The 23,046-nt window shown below is 37.9% G+C and overlaps 1 protein-coding gene across 3 annotated transcripts in view; it reads left to right on the top strand.

Moving 5' to 3' along the window:
* Positions 1-13,624, top strand: part of pou2af1.L (POU class 2 homeobox associating factor 1 L homeolog) — a 46,539-nt gene extending 32,915 nt beyond the window's left edge. The window contains 6 exon segments of one of the 3 annotated variants that reach the window (NM_001095244.1): positions 4,808-4,820; positions 7,967-7,969; positions 9,558-9,688; positions 10,659-10,710; positions 10,786-11,072; positions 13,217-13,624. In NM_001095244.1, the coding sequence (NP_001088713.1) occupies positions 10,818-11,072; positions 13,217-13,534 (573 nt within the window). In that variant the 5' untranslated portion in view covers positions 4,808-4,820; positions 7,967-7,969; positions 9,558-9,688; positions 10,659-10,710; positions 10,786-10,817 and the 3' untranslated portion in view covers positions 13,535-13,624. 3 annotated transcript variants of the gene reach the window in all.
* Positions 13,625-23,046: the final 9,422 nt, after the last annotated feature.

Here is a 23,046-nt window from a genome sequence, read left to right as displayed (position 1 = left end):
AACATTTTTTTTAATTGCCCCTTATAAAAGAAACTACTTTTATAGTGGTTTCCCCTGATTCAAACTCACAGACACAATTATTCCAGGCTTATTCCTTAACGTGATACCAAGTGGCTTTCATAAGCCTTAGCAGTGCAGAGCATCAGTGTTTAGATCCCTTTAAAAATGTTTTGTTGCTCTTTTATAACATTTTACCAATTTGTCCAAAAATAGCATGTGAGAAAATTCCCAAACATATGAGGGCTATACTGTAAAACAAGTACACCATGAATGCCCAAGACATTTATGCCTGCTATAAGGAATGATAATGTTTTATAAATGAATGCATGTGGTTTTGCCCTTATCTGTGTAATACACTACTAACTTCTTTGGTCTCGGCAAACATCTCCAGCTCATGCCGTTTTAAAGGCGTGGGAGGTGTAAGCTTACCATTTGCAAGTGAAACCCTGTACTTACTGTCTCTATTTTTGATACAGTTTTCACTGTATTTCACAGCTTTGCATCCAACATAGTTCACATCACAGGCATTCTCTTTGGACATGCTCTTTCATCAATTGTACCATCCTATGGGATACACCGGAAATGTCTGTAATTTTCAAGACCTCTTGATTCTTCTCTGTGGGTCTGCTTCAGTAGGCCTTACAAGTCACTTCTCAGTTTGACTTGTTTTTCCGGCAGCGAAAGTTGATCTTCCTCTTGAGCAGCAACTGATGTTTTCTCAACAGAACTAAATTAATTGAAGTCCTTGGTTTGATCATATTATCAGAGTGATTGTTGCCTCTGCCATTCCTTTTCATGTATTTCCATGTGCTGCTCTGCTGTTCTTGCACACTCTCTGCCACCCCTGTCTCATATACTTCAGTCTGTGCAGTTTCTGGCTGATAGGTGTTATTTGTTCTACATTATGTGAGTCAATAATGTTTTGGGTGTCTCTGACACCTGAGAAAGGGAGGTGAAGCACTGTTCACTGGCTGAATAGACATAAACTAGCTACCATACACTGTGTGTGCAGAGCCTTGAAAGTAGTGAATGTCCTAAGTATCTGTTTAAACCCTACTATAGCTTTCATTTGAATGCCATTGTATGGTGTGATTTTCAGGTAAAGATTTTATTGAAATGTATCATTTAATTACATAGTAATAGTCCAGTTCAGGAGCTGGAATTGTTAATCCCATTCATGAAAAAGGTAAGGGACTGTGAGTGTGGGGTGGCCTTTGTCCAGGCACTTTCGATCTTTTGATGAGGAAACTTGGAAAGATATACTTCAGCAAATACCCGAAACCAGGGCCGCCATCAGGGGGGCACAGGGGGTACATCTGTACTGGGCCCAGGCCTGAAGGGGGCCGGGCTGTGCTGCACTTGTCGAAAGAGCCGGACCCCCCTTGACAGCGCCAAAGCCGCACCACCTTTCTGAAGTCCCAAACTGCTGAAAAGCCAGAAGTGGTGAAAACAGCCAAAACTGTAGTACTGAAGCAACAAGTTCAATTCTTCTGAACACCAATGCGTGTTTACTTATTTTTTTTAATCCCCTGCCACCAATGTATTATTTTAATACTCTATTGGCCCCTGCCACCAATGTTTTTTTAAAAAATATTCTCTGGGGCCCCAATTTTTTTTAACTTGTAAGGGGGACTCTGGCACCAATGTTTTTTTTTAACTTGTATGGGGGCCATGACCACCAATTTTTTTTTTTTTTTAAAAAAACTTTTATGGGGGGCCCTGGCGCCACAGTTTTTGTTATTTTATAGGGAACCCTGACTATCAATAGCTTTTTATAACTTGTGTTTGTGGGGGGGGTTACCTTTTTTTAGCGCTGATGTTTGTGTGGTCTTTTAACTGTTATGTGTGGTGGGCGGGCCTTGTATGGGGCTTGGGGGGTGGGCGGGCCCTTGTATGGGGCTTGGGGGGTGGGCGGCCCCTTGTATGAGGCTTGGGGGCCGGGGTGGGCGAGGCCCAGGGGGCCCCAAAATTTTTTTTATGGGACCCCGTGATTTCTAATGGCGGTCCTGCCCAAAATCGGGATGAGATTTTTACATACATATTAAATTCCTGAATAGAGTTTACCTGACTCCACACAGGTTGGCACATATATATCAAGGTTACCCTGACTCGTGTTTTAAATGTACCCTAGATAGCTGCACTTATATACTTGTGTTCTGGGAGTGCCCTAAAATTCAGCAATACTGGACTGCAATGCTTATCTTTATTAACACCTGTTTAGGACTTCCCATTATCCAGACACCTGCATTTTGTCTATTGGGACATAAGGAGGGACTCACTCTACCCTCTAAAGATCTAAGCAGCTTTTAGGCTATGCAAAAAAGCTATTTTGCTTACATGGAAAACCTCAGAGCCTCCTACCCTTGAATTTTGAATGAAGAAAATTGATGATATCATTACGAGCAAAAAATGTACATATCTGGCACAAGGTTGCCTGGACAAATTCGGGAAAATAAAGGACAGATGGCTTGCTGATCCACAGACTGCTTTTGCAGTTCTCTAACTTTACCTAGCAGTTACTCATCAATGTTATGTGCTACAAGGTAATGTTTCTTTGCATGATGGGAATGCCCACTGTTCTACCTCTTTTCTTCTTTTTTCCCTTCCTTCCGTCTTCTTTACTCATGCTATCTTATTAAAAATCAATAAACACAATCGTTCACAAAAAAGTGAAACTGTAATATTTTCCTCTTTGGTTGGAACTACGTGAATAATGATTGGGGGTCTGTGCAGAGAACAGGATTCTTGGGAATTTAGTTCCAGTGATCAGTATGTGATGGTTACAGAGAAATTAACTTTCATTTATTTGACACATAAAATAATAATTCATTATTATAATAAATAAACCTTTCAAAAAGGGAGAGTTTTTTCTTTTTAAATTTTTGAACCTTAGATAATATGCTGGTGAATTCTTGCAAGGAACATTGTTATGGGAAGGTTTTGTCCTCTTGACTGTACATCTGCTAATCTGAATCCCCACCGTACATTTGTGAATTCCAACCAACCTATAAATGTTGATTCATTGGGTTAATTAGCATGTACATATTTTGAATTCCAGTTGCTATTTACAACTATTACCCTTTAAACCTAGCAAACTTTGCAGGTGGTGTTATTTGCTTAAGTCCTGGTTTAAGAACAAGAGGCCCATTTTTCAACTCATAAATGAAACTTAACTTTGCAAACAACACTATTAAATTTGTTGTAATCCAGCTTTCCCTTTCTTTAGTCACCAGGCAAGTTACTTATTTATAATAAATACAATATTATATATTTTGTTTATAATAAATACCATATTAGATATTTTCTTCTTCTTCTATAAAAGTAATCTATGTGGGTTTCCTTTGGATGCTACGGATTGCTCCCACACTACAAAAACATACAGGCAGGTTAATTGGATTCTGATGAAACTGACTATAGGGCATATGATATGGACTTGTACTGTAAACTTTACTGGGGCAGTTAATGATTTATAATTTCTTTATAGCACTGCAGAATATGCTTGTGCTGTATGAAATGATAATGATTATTATATTTCATTCTAAAAGGACTACAGTTCACATTGGACATGCAACCTATAGACCTGGTGCTCTGTTCTATTAAAGATTAACTCATATGGTTTCCTGTGACTCATGCGCCATGACTTGTTGCACATATCTGGTCTCTGTGTGCTTATGCGGCAGTGAGAAATGAAAGATCATATTTATGTGCTGGGAAAAAAAACCTGAATCGATGAACTTTTAAAAATGTTCTAATTGATGGTAATAGTTTCGAATATTCATCATTATGGTAAATCTCACAAGCAATCTTTCAAATGTCACTTTCATATATACCCTCCGGCCCACGAACACACTGAGCTAAGCAGGCACTTCACGAGGTACAACTGTGAGTGCTGTTGTCGGGGGGGGGGGGATAATTGAATATACATGCTGAGGTAATCTGAAGGTAAATGGATCAGTTCCCTTGTGCATTTTATTTAATAAACATGGTACAAAATATAAACATTGCTTCCTAAAGTTAGTGATACATTTCCACCATATTTTACCATCTGGGAATGTATGGGTTCTTCTTAGGGTTAATACCAACAATGATTTGAATAGAACATGCACTCCAGAAGCCAAGCGGTGCAGATAAAACTTGATTTTATTCCTTGTTTTAGCAATTTTGGAATAAAATCAAGTTTTATCGGCATCTCTTGGCTCCTGGAGTGCGTGTTCCATTCAAATCATCGTTGGTATTACTCCCTAAGCTATGGGTTCAAGGTGCTGCACCCGAGCTATTAGATGCCATCGGTGAATGTGGTCGATTTATTGCTTCAATATATATACCGTTGATGTGTAGAGGCCGAACCTGAACGTGACAGACCTGGGGTTTTTACACCCGGGTCCAATTTCGCGCTGGGTGAGCCACACTTATTCATTTTTACGGGTGTGATTGAACCTCAATTATTTATAATCTGTGTGCATTCTTCTTCGGGTTGCCACCTGTCTGTTTTTGACCCTGCAGCCCGGTTTTTTGAAGGGGATGTCGGGTCAAAACTGCCTGCAAGGTTTTCCAAATTAGGAAAACTGTTCAGGATTCCCTATGGCCAATTGCCGATCACCACATCATAGTCCCGTCCTGATGTCATGATGCGTCACGGCCCCTGTCCAGAGTTAGACAGGCTAAAAGGTGGCAACCCTAGTTCCTCTCCTATGTTAAAAGCATCAGCAGAAAATATGCCCCATGTGCCATTGGCCAAAAAGATTTGTAAATATGTTCTCTCCTCCACATTGTCTCCTTTAGTTGTCTGTGGTGCTCATGTTCCCTGGATACCTAGCAGGGTATCACCATATAACTGTTTGAGGTTCTGAAGTTGATCCTTGTGTAGGCCAAAAAAAGCACACAGACAATTCTGAATCCAACAAGGAAGCCATTAACCACAACTTAAAGGGTAAGTTTAAAAAGAAATTAGGGGCATGCAATGCCTAGATGTGGGTTGCGCGTCCTAACACACTTATCTTTTGCCTCAGATTGACAGACAAGGTAGGGGTGAGAGGGAAGGATGTCTGCCCCCTTTTGAATCCAGCACGGCCTAATGCAGGGGCACAATCAATCCAAAGTGCAGTTCACAAGTTGTTGTGCTCTGTAATGGATCATAGAGGCCTGTAGCTAATTGCACAATGCCCACGCAGTGCGCCAAATGCAAAAAAGGCATGATTGTGACCATTTTTTTTGTTGCACTTGTCACACTGTGTGGGGCATTGTAAATAAGCCCTATTGTGTTAATACAATACACCACAAATAATTACATTTTATTGTTTTCTTGTTTGTTTAGTCAAAGTTTTAAAAAGGAATTCATTTATTTTCCCCTCTCATATGTTTCCGGGTAGCTGCTTGGAAAGTCTTGTCTCCAACTACAATTTCAAAGCTGCTAATGAGAAATGACTGCAATAATTGCACCAAATTGTAACATATAGAGAGTTGGCAACCAGGCTTGCCTAGATGCTACTAGAATGCAAACTGAAAGTTATTTTATGGCAAACACTTTATATGATTTAAATAGGAATTCTGCAACATATTCTGTGACTTTGTAGCAATGCTGCGTTGAGCCTTTTTATTGATGGTGCGTGACATGAATCAAATCAAATCATGAATCAAAATCAAGATTCCTAAAACAGTGATTCCCAACCAGTGACAGATGAGCAACGTGATACTCACAAACTTCTTGGATTTTGCTTCTCTGTGGCCTCAAAGCAGGTGCTTATTTTTGAATTCCTTCCTTGGAGGCAAGTTTTGGTTGCATAAAAATAAGCTGTGCTGCCAAACAGAGTCTCCTGTAGGCTGCCAGTCCACATAGGGGCTAGCAAATAGCCAATCACAGCCCTTATTTGGCATCCCCAGTTACTTTTTCATGGTTTTGTTTCTCCCCTAGTCATTTTACATTTGAATGTGGCTCACGGGAAAAATAAGTTGGGGGACCCCTGGTCTAAAAGCACAATAATTAAATTTGCTTCTCGCCAGAGATAAGTGGTTTCAGGTAGCTGCATTCCAGTATTGCTAGTGTTCTTAGTTCCCTCTATACTTTGGAGATTAACCTTTATTCAAATTGCACCCATTGTTATTTTATCAAAATTGATTCTATGAGCAAAAGTTCTCTAGACTGATACCATGGTGACATTAGAGTTGCCACCAGGCCGGTATAAAAATGCCAATTTGATGTCAAAATTATTAATATACAAAAAAAATACAGCAAAATATATTAAGGTCAGTATTTTTTCCGGAAAATGTGAAATCAAAATGAAACCACAAAGTTATTATTTAAACTCCTTGTGTTGATTATTTGCTCTCTTCAGGGGAAGATATTGATCAAAGGATAAGAAAAATGTGCCACTGATAAAAGGGCCCTTAGTATAGCAATGAGCAGCTGTGCAAGTGGCAAAATATTTGCTGTTACTAAGAAGTGTAACTGGGGCGGGTATGTAAGGTTTAGCACATTACTAAAGCCAAACAGCCAAGGAAATGGTGATTTCTATACCAACTTCAAGAAAATGATCATTTTACCTTTAAAGCCCCATTTTAAAGTGATACATCTGAATTATTACTAATCTTGCTGAAGTACCATCTACACACTCTTTGGAAGGGTGCGGGTGTGACCCTGTGGGAATACTCTGCGACGTAATGTACACTAACACGTGCAGGAAATGATTGTGTATTATGCCAGATAAGAAGTTTCACAAATATTTGTTATGCCGTTAATGATAGAGGCATAATATAAAGAGGTCATTTTCCTATACATACATTATATGTTTCTTTTCTGGTGTTGGGTAAACAATGTCAAACCTAACCACTGAACAAAAGGCCCCTCAGAAGAGCTTGTTAATATTATTATTCTTTGCCTCACGCACCGAATTTATCTGCCAAAGCAAAACACAGGCAGGGAGCCGAGTGTGCCATTTTCCTCACCTTTAAGTAACTACATAGAATAATATAAGGCTAATTTACCAAGTCCATGTGTTAGACCTTTGCATTTGTATCTGGCACTGGTGAATAGTAGCTGGGCTCTGTGCCCTTGATGGATGCTAATTTAATGGCACATCCTGATACACGTCTTAGAAGATTCTCATTTATCTAGGTCATGATATATACAGTTTCTAGTAGAATTAAGTCAAAGGCAGCTGGACATTTAGGGGGTTATTTATTAAAATCCAAATGTTAAAACCTCAAAAAATTATATTTTTTTTTACTAGAAAACTCAAATTTTTAGAGGGAAAAAAGCTTCGAGATTTATTATACCCTGATGCTGAAAAATGCCCAAATCCAAAATCTGCCATCTCAGACCTGTCAAGGTCCTGTATAAGTCAATAGGAGAGGCACCTATCTCACTTTTAAGTTTTTCTGGTCTGCTCTGGGTTTAGCCCGAAAATCTGACTTTTCATGGTTTTTGGGCAATTTGGGGAAAAAAGCCTGAAAAATTCGAACAATTCAGGCTTTCACTCAATTTTATTGAGAGTTTACGCAATCTGATTAAATCTATTTTGTATGAATAAATAAGCTAAAATCAGGCATGGGAGTTTGGTTGCGTTTTTCTTAATAAAATATGAGATAAATTTGAATTTTAGTAAATAACCCACTTTTTAAAAAAAAAAAATTCTTGAAAACAATTCACCAGTCATCCGAGTGGCTTCTTCAGTTCATCTGAAGTGGCATTCCCCCGGCAGTTACATCCTTGGAGGCACACCAAATACCATACCAAAATATAATTCCAGAGGATATAAAGTGCTGTATAATCTACTTAAAGCACAAATTAACATAGCTCCCTTGTGCACTGGTGATGCTTAGTGCAGATGCTCTATACCAGTGCCAGGCATAAGCACTTAGTGTATAATATTCTGACGGAAGCAATTTTGCACCATTAGCATCTGCAGCTTTGGCATCTGCTGTTGGTTAAGGAGCACTTTTGGTCTATGGCTCTCCTTTGTCTCATGAGTAGGTACGAAACGCGTAGGGCCCTAGGAGATGTATGTACATTTTTAACTTTGACCAATAAAAATGTATTTTTTAACTGATTTTTGGCCCTGTGGATTGCCCTGAGTGCCCAATAGCCCTGCTTTTTCTGTTATCCAATTATCCAACTCCTTTGCTTATCTCATTCTTGTGCTGCCTCTTCTTATATGTAGCATTTCCAGGTGCAAGCAGCACTGCATACAGCAAATTGTGCTTCATTCCAAAATTCCAGGACAAAGTTGCACCTGTGGGTGGGAGGAGATGATAACAAGTGTATTGTAGCCAACTATTGTTTGTACTTTACACCCTGTGATAAATATAATCATTCTATTTGTATGTCTATGTACTAAAGAATTCATTCTTTACTAGTTTCATATATTAGAAAAATCTGAAAAAAAAACAGTTTTTCATTTGTTATCTGTAAAATGTCTAAGCTTTGTTGCTTTTAAGTTCTGACCCGCTGCACTGGTTTCTATGCATTAATTCATTACACCTGGACTTGGCCCTTCACTGTCACTGGACTGTGGTATCTGTGGGTTGGCTGCTCAATACCTATGATCTTTCATCTTTCATTTCTAATGCTTTGTCAGATTTCTCTGCTCTCTGAACTTCTGGCTATACATTGTAGCAATACCAACCAGGTTACATAGGGTTAAAGCATTTGGACCTCCCCTTCATTAGAAATTTCTGAAGAAGGCCTAATCAAGGGCCCACATTTAGGGTTTGCTGCCATCTACTGTCAAAAGTAATCATTACATCAACAAGATATGCAGTGTAAATTTTCTTATTATTATGCTTATTATTACAAAACGAATGGAAAACAGTTTAGCTTTGAACATATTAGTGGCAATAGTTCTCATTTATCCAGGAAGCTCAGAATTATGGAATGCAGTGGGGCTTCATATTAAGGAAGGTGCAGCTCACTTGTACTTCCTATAAAATGTGAGAAATTGACAAGTTGGTAATTACAGGTATGGGATCGGTTATCCAGAAACTCGTTATCCAGAAAACTCAGAAAGGCTGTCTCCCATAAACTCAATTTTATCTAAATAATCCACATTTTTTAAAATGATTTCCTTGTTTTCTGTAATAATAATCTTGTACTTGATACGAACTAAGATATAATTAATCCTTATTGGAAGCAAAATCAGGCTATTGGGTTTGTTTAATGTTTCCATGATTTTCTAGCAGACTTGGTGAAGATCCAAATTACAGAAAGATCAGTTATCTGGAAATCTCATGGTCCCAAAAATTCTGGATAACAGGTCCCATACCTGTACTTGCCTTTCCTGACTGTGCCTTGTAAAACCAACACATGGATTTGGACCTGAAAGGTTCATCTTCAATTTCAGGAGTTTCTGAAATGAAGAACATGTTACAGTTATGTACTCTAGCACAAAACTAGCTGAGTGGTAGACAAACCATTAGATAAACCTAACAACCTCCTTTAGTTAGTGATTTAGTGAATTTTAGTATATTCATTAGTTTTTCATGTTCAAATATTTGTTAGGGAATAAATTGTGATGATTGCTCTTGTGGACACTATTTAATCTGGTTTTATTTGGTATTTTAAGCTGTGAATACAGAGCAACAGAAAAATAACCCGGCCCGTCCATACCTTGGAGTACGTGTGAAGGAACCAGTCAAGGAACTGCTGAAAAGGAAGAGAGGGAACTGCAGCAATGCAAATTCTGTATCTCCGACTGTAAGTTCCTGATACTCGTTCCTCAAAATAACCTTATTTAGATGCATTGGGTACGCACATATCTGAAAGCAATGAAGACATACTCTGACTCATGTATCCATGCAAATGCTCACTACAGAATAACAGGGGCCCCATGTGCAAATGCACAAATTCTCTTTTGCCAGAATAAGTTCTCATAATAAAAACTTTTGGACAAGAATACTGGGAAAAACTGAATGAGTACTTATCAAACCAGCAGCACATACATAGTTCACCATTTAAATGACCTGACCTCATTGGTAATGATCGGCGAATTTATTCACCAGGCATGGATTTGCTGCGAATTTCCACACTTCGCCGATTGCAAATGTTTTCCCGAAAATTCTCTATGGAAAATTTTGTTGCGCCAAAAAAATTCAAAGTTGTCGTTCGTCAAAATTATTTGGAGGCCCATTGACTTTAATGCATTTGGCCAAAAGAGTGGTGAGTATAAAAATTGTCACTCACCCAAAGACTTCAATGGGTTTTGCAAATTTTTGGCATTTGGAGTTTCGTGAATTTTGCGGCGAAGCAAAACGGGACAGATTCACTCAACACTACTCATAAGCTAAGCTCTTTAATCATCAATCACATACATTTTACTTGCGTACAGTTCTACTCTTGTTACAAAGTGGCATCTATTTGCAGCCAAGGTTCTTGCTTTGCCACATAGAAAAAGAGTCCTTGTTATTTTGCAGTGATATATATTGAGGGGTCAGAATAAATTGAGCTTTTTTTATATCAGTAAAAAATGGAAGCTCTCTTCTAAATGTATAAATACTGAGATATTGAAGGCTGTCCAATTCTGTGTGAATATGTTATGCCTCCTATGTCATTTTGAAAGATAATTATTCATTTCTGGAATGTAGGTTATACTGTATGTTTCATATATAAAATGCATTGAGTTGTTTACTGCTGATAAAATTGAGTATTCTCTTTTTTAATGTTTTAGGTACTTTCATCATACCAGACATACCAGACATATCCAACCTGCACACCAATTGGTATTCCATAAAAACTTCATATTTAACATTATTTCACTGTCCTCAGTTCTAATGTCCTCATACCATTTTTGTCAGTTTCTAATCTTACAGATCTGCCGTATGTTGATATGGATATTCCAACACAAGCATTGCCTATCCATGATGAAGGAGCCTTATACACTAGCTGGATCTCTCAGCCTCCATCTGCGGCTTTTCAACCACTGACTCAATGGACAACTTGCCCAGATTACATTTCACATGAAACTGTCAGTTGCCCATACACTGGTGATATGTATGTACAGCCAATGTGCCAAGGTTATACTGTGGTTGGACCACCCTCAGTATTGACTTATACTTCACAACCTCTTCTGACGAACTTTGCAGTAAGTACCTTTAGGGGCCCATTTACTTAGCTCGAGTGAAGGAATAGAATAAAAAACTTTGAATTTCGAATGTTTTTTTTGGCTACTTCGACCATCGAATTGGCTACTTCGATCTTCGAATATGACTTCGACTTCGATTCGAACGATTCGAACTAAAAATCGTTCGAATATTCGACCATTCCATAGTTCAAGTACTGTCTCTTTAAAAAAAACTTCGACCCCCTACTTCGCCACCGAAAGGTGCCATGTTAGCCTATGGGGAAGGTCCCCATAGGCTTTGTAACAATTTGTAGGTCGAAGAAAAATCGTTCGATCGATGGATCAAACGATGAACAAAGTCGAAGGATTTACATTCAACAGTCGAATATCGAGGGTTAATTAACCCTCGATATTCGACCCTAGGTAAATCTGCCCCTTAATATGGTTTTCTATCTGTATTTTATCGGTGTGTTTATTTTCATTTAAACTGGATGGTGGGGCTCCTTCATGCCACCCCCAAATTGCCTCTCAAGAAAAAAGAGCTGTTAGTTGCAAGTAGCACTGTATTCATCCAGAAGTGCAGTTCCTGCTCCTTTGGTTGCTCACAGTGAAACAGGGTTTTTTTTGCTCCCTGCCCCACTGTTGTTAAATGACCCCTATGAAGTTTAATAAGAGCATTAAGCTTCAATTCAAGTGATCTTAAATAACAATCATAAAATATCCACTGTATGACACCTCAATATATTCATATTTAAAATAAATTAATATAATAGACAAAAGCCATTAATTTCCTGTAAATTATATGCCTACAAACTGTGCTTAGTGATGTCATCGGAGCTTACTGATGTCATTTCTGTCACATGAATCACTGAAACTTGTGTATTTTAATAAATAAAGTACCCCTGTTGCAAAATATGAGGATATTAGAAGTCACCTTGGAGTTCCATGACCTGTATAAAAACACTTGGCCTTCGGCTTTTACAGTATACGGTCATGGAACTCCTCGGTAACTTATAATATCCTTATATTTTATTAGAAACTGTATAAATAATAAAAATCCTCATATATTAACCTAATATATGCCCAGATTAAGTACACTCTAATTTCATATATAATTAGGGTACAATCAATAAAACTGTACAAAACGTGAATAAGAATACCATACCACCACCGTACAATGCATGTCAGTGGTCAAATTGAAAAACAGAGATTCATTATCCGGAAAGCTTCAAATTATGGGAAAGTCATCTCATATAGACTCCATTTTGAGCAAATAATTCTAAAGCATATTTCCTTTTCCTCTGTAGTAATAAAACAGTAGCTTGTACTTGATCTCAACTAAGATATAATTCATCCGTATAGGAGGCAAAACCAGCCTATTAAATTTAACGTTTAAATGTTTTTCTAGTAGGCTTAAGGTATGGAGATCCAAATTATGGAAAGACCCCTTATCCAGAAAACCCCAGGTCCCACGCATTTTGGATAACAGGTCCCATACCTGTACTTCAGTTCCTTTGTCTACTGACTGAATGATAACATCACATGAAGATTTATACAGAGCTGATGCAACCAGCCTCTCTTACATTGTGATACCAAATATGGTTCAAAAGGCAGATTTCTTTCTAACATCATCATGTTTAAATTAATATTTGTGTGTATACAGCCATATACAGCATGGTAAAATCAAATTCTAATACAAGTATGGGACCTGTTATCCAGAATGCTCGGGACCTGGGTTTTCTGGATAACCGATCTTTCTGTAATTTGGATATTCATACTGTAAATCTACTAGAATATCATGTAAACATTAAATAAACCCAATAGGCTGGTTTTGCTTCCAATAAGGATTCATTATATCTTAGTTTGGATCAAGTACAAGCTACTGTTTTATTATTACAGAGAAAAAGGAACTCATTATTCAAAATTTGGATTATTTGGATAGAATGGAGTCTATGGGAGACAGTCTGTAATTCTGAGCTTTCTGGATAATGAGTTTCTGTTTAACTGAACTTATACCTGTACTATGTATAAAAGAGATGCACATTTATCAATGATGCACAGTTAAACATGCCTGTATACAATGCCCTGCCTCTAATATGTTTGCTTGCTTAGGAATGATTATTGCATGCATCTGTCTCAATGTTGTGTCTGTCTTTGTTTGCTAGACAAGAAGTACAAATCCAGGTGTTGCTACGCAAATAGAATATACAGATCATCAAGCGCCTCTCACTTATATTCCATGGGCCCAACCGATAACAACACTGCCCGGAACAACGCATACAATTCCCTACCAGACAACTCCAACAACATTTCAGGGAGCCCAGTTTGTTCCCATACCCATTTCATTACCAGAGCCAGTGCAGCAAGATCTTGATGATACAAGAAGGGTGATCAGTAATATGCCAATGGAGAAACTTCTGCAAGAAGATGAAAATAATGAATCATACGTCTTAAGTCATACCCTTTCAATTGAAGGGCTCTAAAAATATAATGTGATATACTGTCCTTTAATATAATATGCATTGCTGGAAACAGGTTTTAATATATTAATAAATATTATTTTGCTAAAAGAATTATACGGGGCATTATCTTTTATATAATGCACAAGAGCCATGAAGATCCTGTAAATTATATCCTTATAAATGGTGCTTTGTGATGTCATCTGTTATAATGGAGCTTAGTGAATTTCCATGTTTCGCCACCGGCAAATAAATTTGCCAAATTGAAGCGACAATTCCAACGCTGGTGACAATTAAATGCACCCATTGACTTTAATGCGTGTCAAATTGTTGCCGTCATCATCTATTCAGGCAGAAACATTGATCTGCCAATGCCTCATACACTGAAAATACAGGCGTATATGCATTGTGGTCAAATTAGTAAAAATACCTCACGTTAACTCCTCCAAACTTGTGGACCCAGAGGAAGTGAAACCACATTGAAGCTGTCTTTAATTTGAAAGTAAGAAATTCCTTATTAACTCAACAAGGGCAACTGAACCATTTCCTGGATCAACATTATCATGAAAATATGGATCAATATACTGTTATCTGTTAAAAACATTCTCCCCAAAATAAGTAATGAAAAGAATAAACAAAAGTGAACCTGTCAAAAAAGCCATGAAAAATAATGGGCAGACTTAAGTTAATTAAAGGGGTTGTTCACCTTTGGATTAACTTTTAGTATGATGTAGAGAGTGATATTCTAAGACAATTTGCAATTGTTTTTTATTTTTTATTATTTTTGGTCAGGGCTGGGCCAAGTTAGGTTCCCCGGGCAATCTGTCTTTGGCCACGCACATCCCCATCCACCTCCATGCAAAAGTATACAGAGCCTGGAAACGTACATTTTGCTGGAAATTTAGACCATTGAGTGCTTGAACTAGGCAGAAGGGCTATGAATAAATAGATTATTAATAAAAAGTAGCAATGGCATTTACTGGTCAGCTATTTGCTAAACATTATATGGGTTACTTGATGTGGGTAAACTTTTCATTACATTACCTCCCATAAGAGTTAACTATAGAGAAGAAACCATGTGACTACTGGGAAGGCCCACAAGGTAATGGGGGCCCAGTGATGCACTGGTTGATGCAGTCTTGATATATCTTTGAATACAGTATAGAGTCTATTTATTATGCTGTGTAAAAAGTAGAGTGAAACATTACCGATGATGTTGCTCATAGCAACCAATCAGATCCTTGCATTTGTTTTCTAACTGTTGAAATCTAATTACTGATTGTTTGCTCTGGGCAGCATCGGTAATGCTTCTTTCCACTTTTTACACAGCATGCTAAATACGCCCCTATACAGTATGAATTACAGGTATGGGACCTGTTATGCAGCTTAGGAGCAGGGGTTTTCTGGATAACAGATATTTCCATAATTTGGATCTTCAAAATCATTTAAACATTAATTAAACCCACAAGGATTGGTTTGCCTCCAATGAGGATTAATTATATCTTAGTTTGGATCAAGTGCAAGCTACTGTTTTATTATCAGAGAGAAAAGATAATTGTTGTAAAATAATTGGAGTATTTGAATAAAATAGTGTCTATTGGAGATAATTAGGAGTTTTCTGGATAATGGGTTCCAAATAAAAGATCCCATACATGTATTCTCAAAGTTTGGGGGGAATAAATGCTGGCTTCTTTATAAATTAACTTAAATTCATTGGAACCAGCACTCTAAACCAATATATTTTTATGACTGATACATTTTTGGCATTGGTCTTTGCAAGTGAAGCAACCAATTCCGATTTACAACATTAATGATGCGTCTGTCCCCTTTGATTTGTAAATTGTAAAATGCTTTCTTTTTGGGTTGGTCCTTAATGAATTCATATTTCTTTTGTAGGAAAATAAAAAATAAATGGAAAACAGTAACGGTTCATACAGTATAACGGAAGCATACTTAGTTTAGCACAACTAAAAACAACATTGTCATTTTTAATCAATAGATTATATGTTACATGGCTTGTTTTACATACAGGTATTATACTGCAAATTACTTTTGGAACTTTGCCACTCATAACCAGAAAAGGGAAAGATGTAGATCCTCCTTTGGATGAAGAGAGGTTTGATATAGTTGAAAAACTATTGTAATTGAAAGCATTACTTCAAATAAAAGTGATAAATATAATAAATATTTGGACACTTGGAATGCCTGGGTTGCCTACTTTGACGTGTTTAGAAATAAATAAAACCAAATGTAAAACTCCCCAAATAGATAGATAGATAGATAGATAGATAGATAGATAGATAGATAGATAGATAGATAGATAGATAGATAGATAGATAGATAGATAGATAGATAGATAGATAGATAGATAGATAGATAGATAGATAATGGATAGACACTACTAGTCACATATCATATGGGGGCTGTAGTTGCAACCTCTCTGTGTCAGGTTTTAAAGGACCACTAAAGCCCATAAATACATTTCTCCAGTTATACTGTACATCTAAGGATGTGGTATATGTGTTCTTAGGTGGAACAGCTCAAATGAGGCTGTTATCTACATCCCCAAACACTGCCAAATAAAAGTAAATATAATTCTAGGATATCATATGACAAGATTAGCAATACAGTTTGCAAATGAAGGGAAAAGGAGAAAATGACTGCGTAATACTACCATGAAGCTATTAAAAATGTTGAAAAGCTATGTAGAACAGCTGCCCATGTTCATGTTATAATTTTACTATGCCAGCGTAGATCGGTCGATCCCGCCGGAGCCCATTGCACATCGTAATCGGATCGTTCGGCCATACGATATAGCCATGCTCGTCAATGGCATATCGGGGAAAGACCCGCTCTTTTGGCGATGTCGCCAAACGAGCGGATATTCGCGTCTATGGCCACTTTAAGACTCACTTGCTCCACCATGATGGCTACAATGTAAAAAGTATTGAATATTTTAAAGTATTCTATAGAATGGCCTGTGAATAAAACCATACCTAAAAAGGTTGTAGAACCTTTGAATAATCATACCTATCAGCTTCTTTTGAAGGTCAATCAAATTTTAGGTGAACATTGACATCTGAAAGATTTATGTTTAATAATAGTATTTCTTTTTAAAGAGTTTCTAACTGCCATTGGATGTTCTGCACTTATATAGGATAAGTTATCAATATGCCCTATGTGTATTCCTTCTTAAATTTGTTGTAATTTAGTCATTTACTCAAGTGGAAAAGTGCATTTCCTAGGAATACAGCTTAATGGCAACTTAGGATAACCTGGAGTTGTGTTTTCTAGGGCTTAGGGTAGTATGAAGGAGATAAATGTGGATATTTAGGAGGAGGCGTTAGAGATGTTAGCCTCTTTGTCTCCCACTTCTGAATCTGAAAAAGGTAGGCTTGATTATGGCTAGTAATGATCCTCTAAAGTAGAAAGCAACAGATGCAAAATCAATAACAGGATAGGAAATGACCTACCATTAGCCCATGGATCCATGGGGGTCTCCACCCCAGTATCCAGTGCCATGCAGAAGTCAAGCTATTGGACGTTTAATGCTCAGCCTGAAGACCATTGTGTGTAAATATTAGGGAAATGCCTATATTCCTGGAAGCTAAGCGTGAAGGCTGAATATTGGACCGCATAGAATGGCTTGAATGCAAATACAGCACTGTGCAATATGTTGGCGTTCTATAAATACAGGTGAATAATAAAAAGTCTAAAACCTTCTGATTTTACTCATCTGCCTCCTGTTTTTCTGCAATTGATTGCTTTGGCTTTCTGCCGAACGGGTTATAAAAAAATCTATCAAATGTTGACAAAAATAAATCAGACACTTAATGGCCTTTTGGAATGCTTGCAATGTTTCATGGTGAAAAAACTAGGGATGCACCAAATCCAGGATTCGGTTCAGTATTCGGCCAGGAATCAGCCTTTTTCAGCAGGATTCGGCATGCATCGAATCCACATGCATAGCCAAACTGCATCAGGGGATTTGGGGTTCAACCAAATCCAAAAATAGTGGATTCGGTGCATCTCTAGAAAAAAAACCTTAGTTAGTTGAGGTATTTTTTCCCAGAGCAGAAATTAGAAAACTTAGGGTGAAAGGATATTTCCTAAAATGCCTCTAGAAGCCCTCCCACTAATTCGGTCTCTGGTTCCCATAGGATCAGGATAGTTCATGCAATGGTTATTTTGTCCTTGTGCCTGTGTGGTCATACTTGTCTAAATCTAGAGCAGTTCACTGAACCTGCAGATACTCTACAGTACTTATCACCAGCAATATATAAAAACCTGCTACTAAATCAATTTCTGTGCTGTGCTTAAAAGAGCACTGGCCTCTCACCTTAGCACACTTGGAACACACCTGTACTCTGAATGTTGTGTACTCTTCCAAATTCACAGGTTTACTTTATAGATGGTCTTTGATTTCACAATAGGATAGAAAGGCAATTCAAGAGGAGCTTCAGGATTGTGTAACTGACCAAAAGAACTACACTTATTTTTTAGATATGCAGTACATATATTTGTATTGCCTTAATTATGTTAATTTCTTCTAGATTTGCCTTTTTAAAGGAGTTTCCTATTAGAAAAGTTACAAAGGTTTAATCAGATTTTCAGTCAGCACGAAACATTTATCGTTAAACCATATCATTGCTTCCAGTTCCATCTAGTGATAGCAGGGACTGTACCTTCTGATGTTGACTGAACAATACCGAGATTTGTGCTATGGAAATTCAAAGCAGTAATATACATCAAAACATTAAAAAGTGCTTTGCAAGAAACTCATCTAACATCCTATACCATCAAGATTCTAATCTGGTGTAAGATGTAAAAAGAGTGGGTGGAAGGGGTGGAAAGGAAACAAGTGAAATTTATATAATTGAATTACGCTGCATAATTCTTGTGTGAATTTCCCCATAAAGGGGTATGTGATAATCAGTGCATGCTTATGCAGTTGCAGTATTACTATATTAGTATTAGTATTAGTGTATCTATGCAACAGCTTACAAAACATAAAGAAAGCCAACAAACTAATAAATACACATATATAGTCATATGAAAAAGTTTGGGAACCCCACTTGATGCTTTGGAGTTTTGTTTATCATTGGCTGAGCTTTCAGTTGAATTTGATGGCTGCGGAGCATGGACAGCCTGCTTTAAATCATCCCATAGATTTTCAATGATATTCAAGTAGGGGGACTGTGACGGCCATTCCAGAATATTGTACTTCTTCCTCTGCATAAATGTCTTTGAAGCGTATTTAGGGTCATTGTCTTGTTGGAATATCCAACCCCTGCATAACTTCAACTTTGTGACTGATGCTTGAACATTATCCTGAAGAATTTTTTTGATAATGGGTTGAATTCATCCGACCCTCGACTTTAACAAGGGCCCCAGTCCCTGAACTAGCCACACAGACCCACAACATGATGGAACCTCCCCCAAATTTGACAGTAGGTAGCAGGTGTTTTTGTTGGAATGCTGTGTTCTTCTTCCACCCTGCTTTTTGTTATGACCAAATAACTACAATTTTGTCTCATCAGTCCAAAGTACTTTGTTCCAAAATGACTGTGGCTTGTCTAAATGAGCTTTTGCATACCACAAGCAACTCTGTTTGTGGCTTGAGTGTAGAAAGGGTTTCTTTCTCATCACCCTGCCATACAGATGTTCTTTGTGCAAATTGAGCTGAATTGTAGAAAAATGTAAAAATGTACAGATACACCATCTGCAGCAAGATCTTCTTGCAGGTCTTTGGAGGTGATCTTTGGGTTGTCTGTAACCATTCTCACAACCCTCCACATATGCCGCTCCTGTATTTTTCTTGGCCTGCCAGACCTGGATTTTACAGCAACTGTGCCTGTGGTCTTCCATTTCCAGATTACATTCCTTACAGTTGAAACTGACAGTTTAAACCTCTGAGATAGCTTTTTGTAGCCTTCCCCAGCCTAAACCATGATACTGAACAATCTTTGTTTTCAGATCTTTTGAGAGTTCCTTTGAATATCCCATTCTGTCACTCTTCAGAGGAGAGTCAAACAGAAGCACAACTTGCAATTGGCCATCTTATGAAAGTCGCCTATGACATTCAAGACTTAACCAGCTAATTCAACCAATTTGGTGTTGGCAGTAATCAGTATTGAGCCGTTATATGCATTCAAATTATCAAAATGACAAGGGTACCAACATTTTTGCACAAACAGTTTTTCACATTTGATTTAATTTCATACAACTGAATACTGCTTTACTAAAAAATCTTTGTTCAGAAAACACACCAGCACTCAGATGTTCCTGGGAAATGAAAGACATACCACTGTTATTCTTTTTTGTTGAAAGTGGAGTAAATTATTATGCAGGCTGAGAGGGGTTCCCAAACTTTTTCATATGACTGTATATATATATATATATATAGAAGTCCAGTGGTTACACGCACACCGATGTTAATATTAAAATTAATTTATTAGAAATTCATTAAACGTGCATTTAATAAATTAATAAATTAATTTTAATATTAACATCGGTGTGCGTGTAACCACTGGACTTCTGGATTTCACGATCTACACACAGCACCCGAGTTTGGATCCATAACGACGAGTGCGGTCCTTAATGGTGGATATATATATATATATATATATATGGTTGTCTGTGCCGTTAGTAAAAAATATAGTGATGATTGGCATAATCCAATTGCTGTATACAAATCATGGTTTTGTTTGTATAACTTAAATAGATTCTGTCATGATTTTTATGATGTCGTTTTTATTTCTAAATTACACTGTTTCCATTACAAATACTTTACATTCTACAATATAAAATGTAATTCCTGAACCAGTAAATTTATTTTTGTTGTAATATTGGTGTGTAGGCAGCCATCTCATGTCATTTTGCCTGGTCATGTGCTTCCAGAATGTTCTTATATCTACCGGGCAGCTGTTTTCATGTTAGGGAGCTGCTATCTGGTAACCTTCCCATTGGTATGTTGTTAGGCTGCTGGGGGGGGAAGGGAGGGAAGGGATATCACTTCAACTTGCAGACTGAAGTTTATCAGTGCACAAGTCACATGACTGGGGGCAGCTGGGAAACTGACAATATGTCTAGCCCCATTTCAGATTTCAAAACTGAATATAAAAAAATATGTTTGCTCTTTTGAGAAACAGATTTCAGTGCATAATTCTGCTAGAGCAACACTAGTAACTGATGCATTTTGTAAAAAAACATTTTTTCCCATGACAGTATCCCTTTAAGAGTTCAAGGGGTAGGTGAGATAGTGAATAAAGTACCCCCTCTTGTAAGATATAAGGATATTATAAGTAACCGAGGAGTTTCATGACCATATAAAACACGAGGCCGAAGGTCGAGTGTTTCTGAGGTAACTTCTAATATCCTCATATTTTAAAACTGGGGGTACTTTATTTATTATAATACACAAATTTCAGTGAGTCATGTGAAATTACATCAGAACCGTTTATAACTGATGACATCAGAAGTCACAGTTTATAAGGATATAATTTACAAGAGATTCATAGCTTTTGTGTATTATATAGTGAATAAAGTACCCCCTCTTGAAAAATATAAGGATATTATTATAAGTTACCGAGGAGTTTCATGACCATATAAAAACACGAGGCCGAAGGCCGAGTGTTTTTATACAAGTCATGGAACTCCGAGGTAAATTCTAATATCCTCATATTTTGCAACTGGGGGTACTTTATTTATTATAATACACAAGTTTCAGAGAGTCATGTGACAGAAATGACATCAGAACTCATGGTTTATAACTGATGACATCAGAACTCACCGTTTATATAGTGAATAAAGTACCCCCTCTTGTAAAATATAAGGATATCATAAGTTACCGAGGAGTTTCATGACCATATAAAAACACGAGGCCGAAGGCCGAGTGCTTTTATACAGGTCATGGAACTCCGAGGTAACTTATAATATCCTCATATTTTACAACTGGGGGTACTTTATTAATTATAATACACAAATTTTAGTGAGTCATGTGACAGAAATTACATCACTACTCACCGTTTATAACTGATGACATCACTACTCACCGTTTATAAGGATATAATTTACAAGATATTCATGGCTTTTGTGTATTATAAGGATATAATTTACAAGATATTCATGGCTTTTGTGTATTATAACCATATAAATGTAGCATTATTATGATAATACAGGGACACTAGGGGCTTGGGTACAGCACGGGCCACACAAGGAACTGTCGCACAGCCCTGGGTCCTCATTAGGGAAAGGTGTGCAAGTTAACATTTGCCAGGAATTTTATTCAGCAACTGAAGGGTAAGAAGTTAACTATGTTGTTTGAGTTATACAATGATAATACAATATTGTATTGTACTGCAATCATGGATTTTGCTTGTTTGACAGTTTTAATATATAAATAACCGCCCCCCAGCATTGACATGACATCCACAGTGTGGCCCCCAGCATTTTATGACAGTCCAGGTGGGGCCCCAGCTTTTCATGACAGGTACCTTGTTTGCACCCCAGCATTTTATGACAGGCACAGTTTGCTCCCAGCATTTTGTGCCAGGGATGGTGTGGCTCCTAGCGTTTTCCTAGAGTATGGATGTTAAGTGGAGGGTTTGTGAGAAAGTATATATGTGGTTTCTCCTTTGCTTATGATTTGCACTGCAGCCCACCCATGGAGGTGCTATAGAAGTATGTGCTGCTTGCAATGTACCTCTGGCACTATGATGTTAGGGGAAACTTCCTGCTGCTCCCAGTAAAGTAGGTGTTACCTTCTCACTCGGGTAGATGCCCACTGCACCACTGGGAAAGAAATCAACCACCTTGAATATTTACCAACCAACATATGCTGTAAATAATTGGAGCAACTGGGTTTTCTTCAAAACAAATTAACTTCTTTATGAGACTCATTTAGTGACTCATGTAGCACAATATCACAAAAGAGAACAGTTTGAATACCTTCTCAGCCCCGGGTAGGGCGGGGGCTTAGGGGGGCGGATCAGGGGCAGGCCAGGGGCTTAACTTTGGGTATTACAAATGTACCAGCAACTACATTGCTGGCAAGTGTTTTCCCAGCTAGGCCAGTAAAATACAGGCCTGGTGGCAACCCTATTCATAGGTACATCTCACAAAGGGCTCTTGCTCCAATGATTTCGCTCTCTATGTCCATGAACTCAACTACTTGTGTCCCTATACTAGCAGCCTTGTCACCACAGTGTACTAACCCAACTAGCCTACTTGTTGGAGTATCTGGCTGGCTTAGATAGCCTACATCTCACTCCTTGGGGCAAATTCACTAAGCCGCGAAGCGCCGAACGCTAGCGTTAATTCGCTAGCGTTGGGCATTTTCGCTACTGCGCAAATTCACTAACGAACGCTGGCATAGTTTCGCTAGTGTTACTTCGCAACCTTACGCCAGGCGAAGTTTCGCTAGCGACGAAACTACGCAAATTCACTAACTTGCGCAGTGTAGCGAACGCTACCTTTTACGCTTGACTTCCTTCGCCATCTCAGACCTGGCGAAGCGCAATAGAGTAGATAGGGAT

Source organism: Xenopus laevis, chromosome 7L (genome assembly GCF_017654675.1).
Source record: "Xenopus laevis strain J_2021 chromosome 7L, Xenopus_laevis_v10.1, whole genome shotgun sequence".
In the NCBI taxonomy this organism is placed as follows: domain Eukaryota; kingdom Metazoa; phylum Chordata; class Amphibia; order Anura; family Pipidae; genus Xenopus; species Xenopus laevis.
Note: the sequence above shows the minus strand (reverse complement) of the source record. Positions and strands in the feature narration are given on the sequence as shown.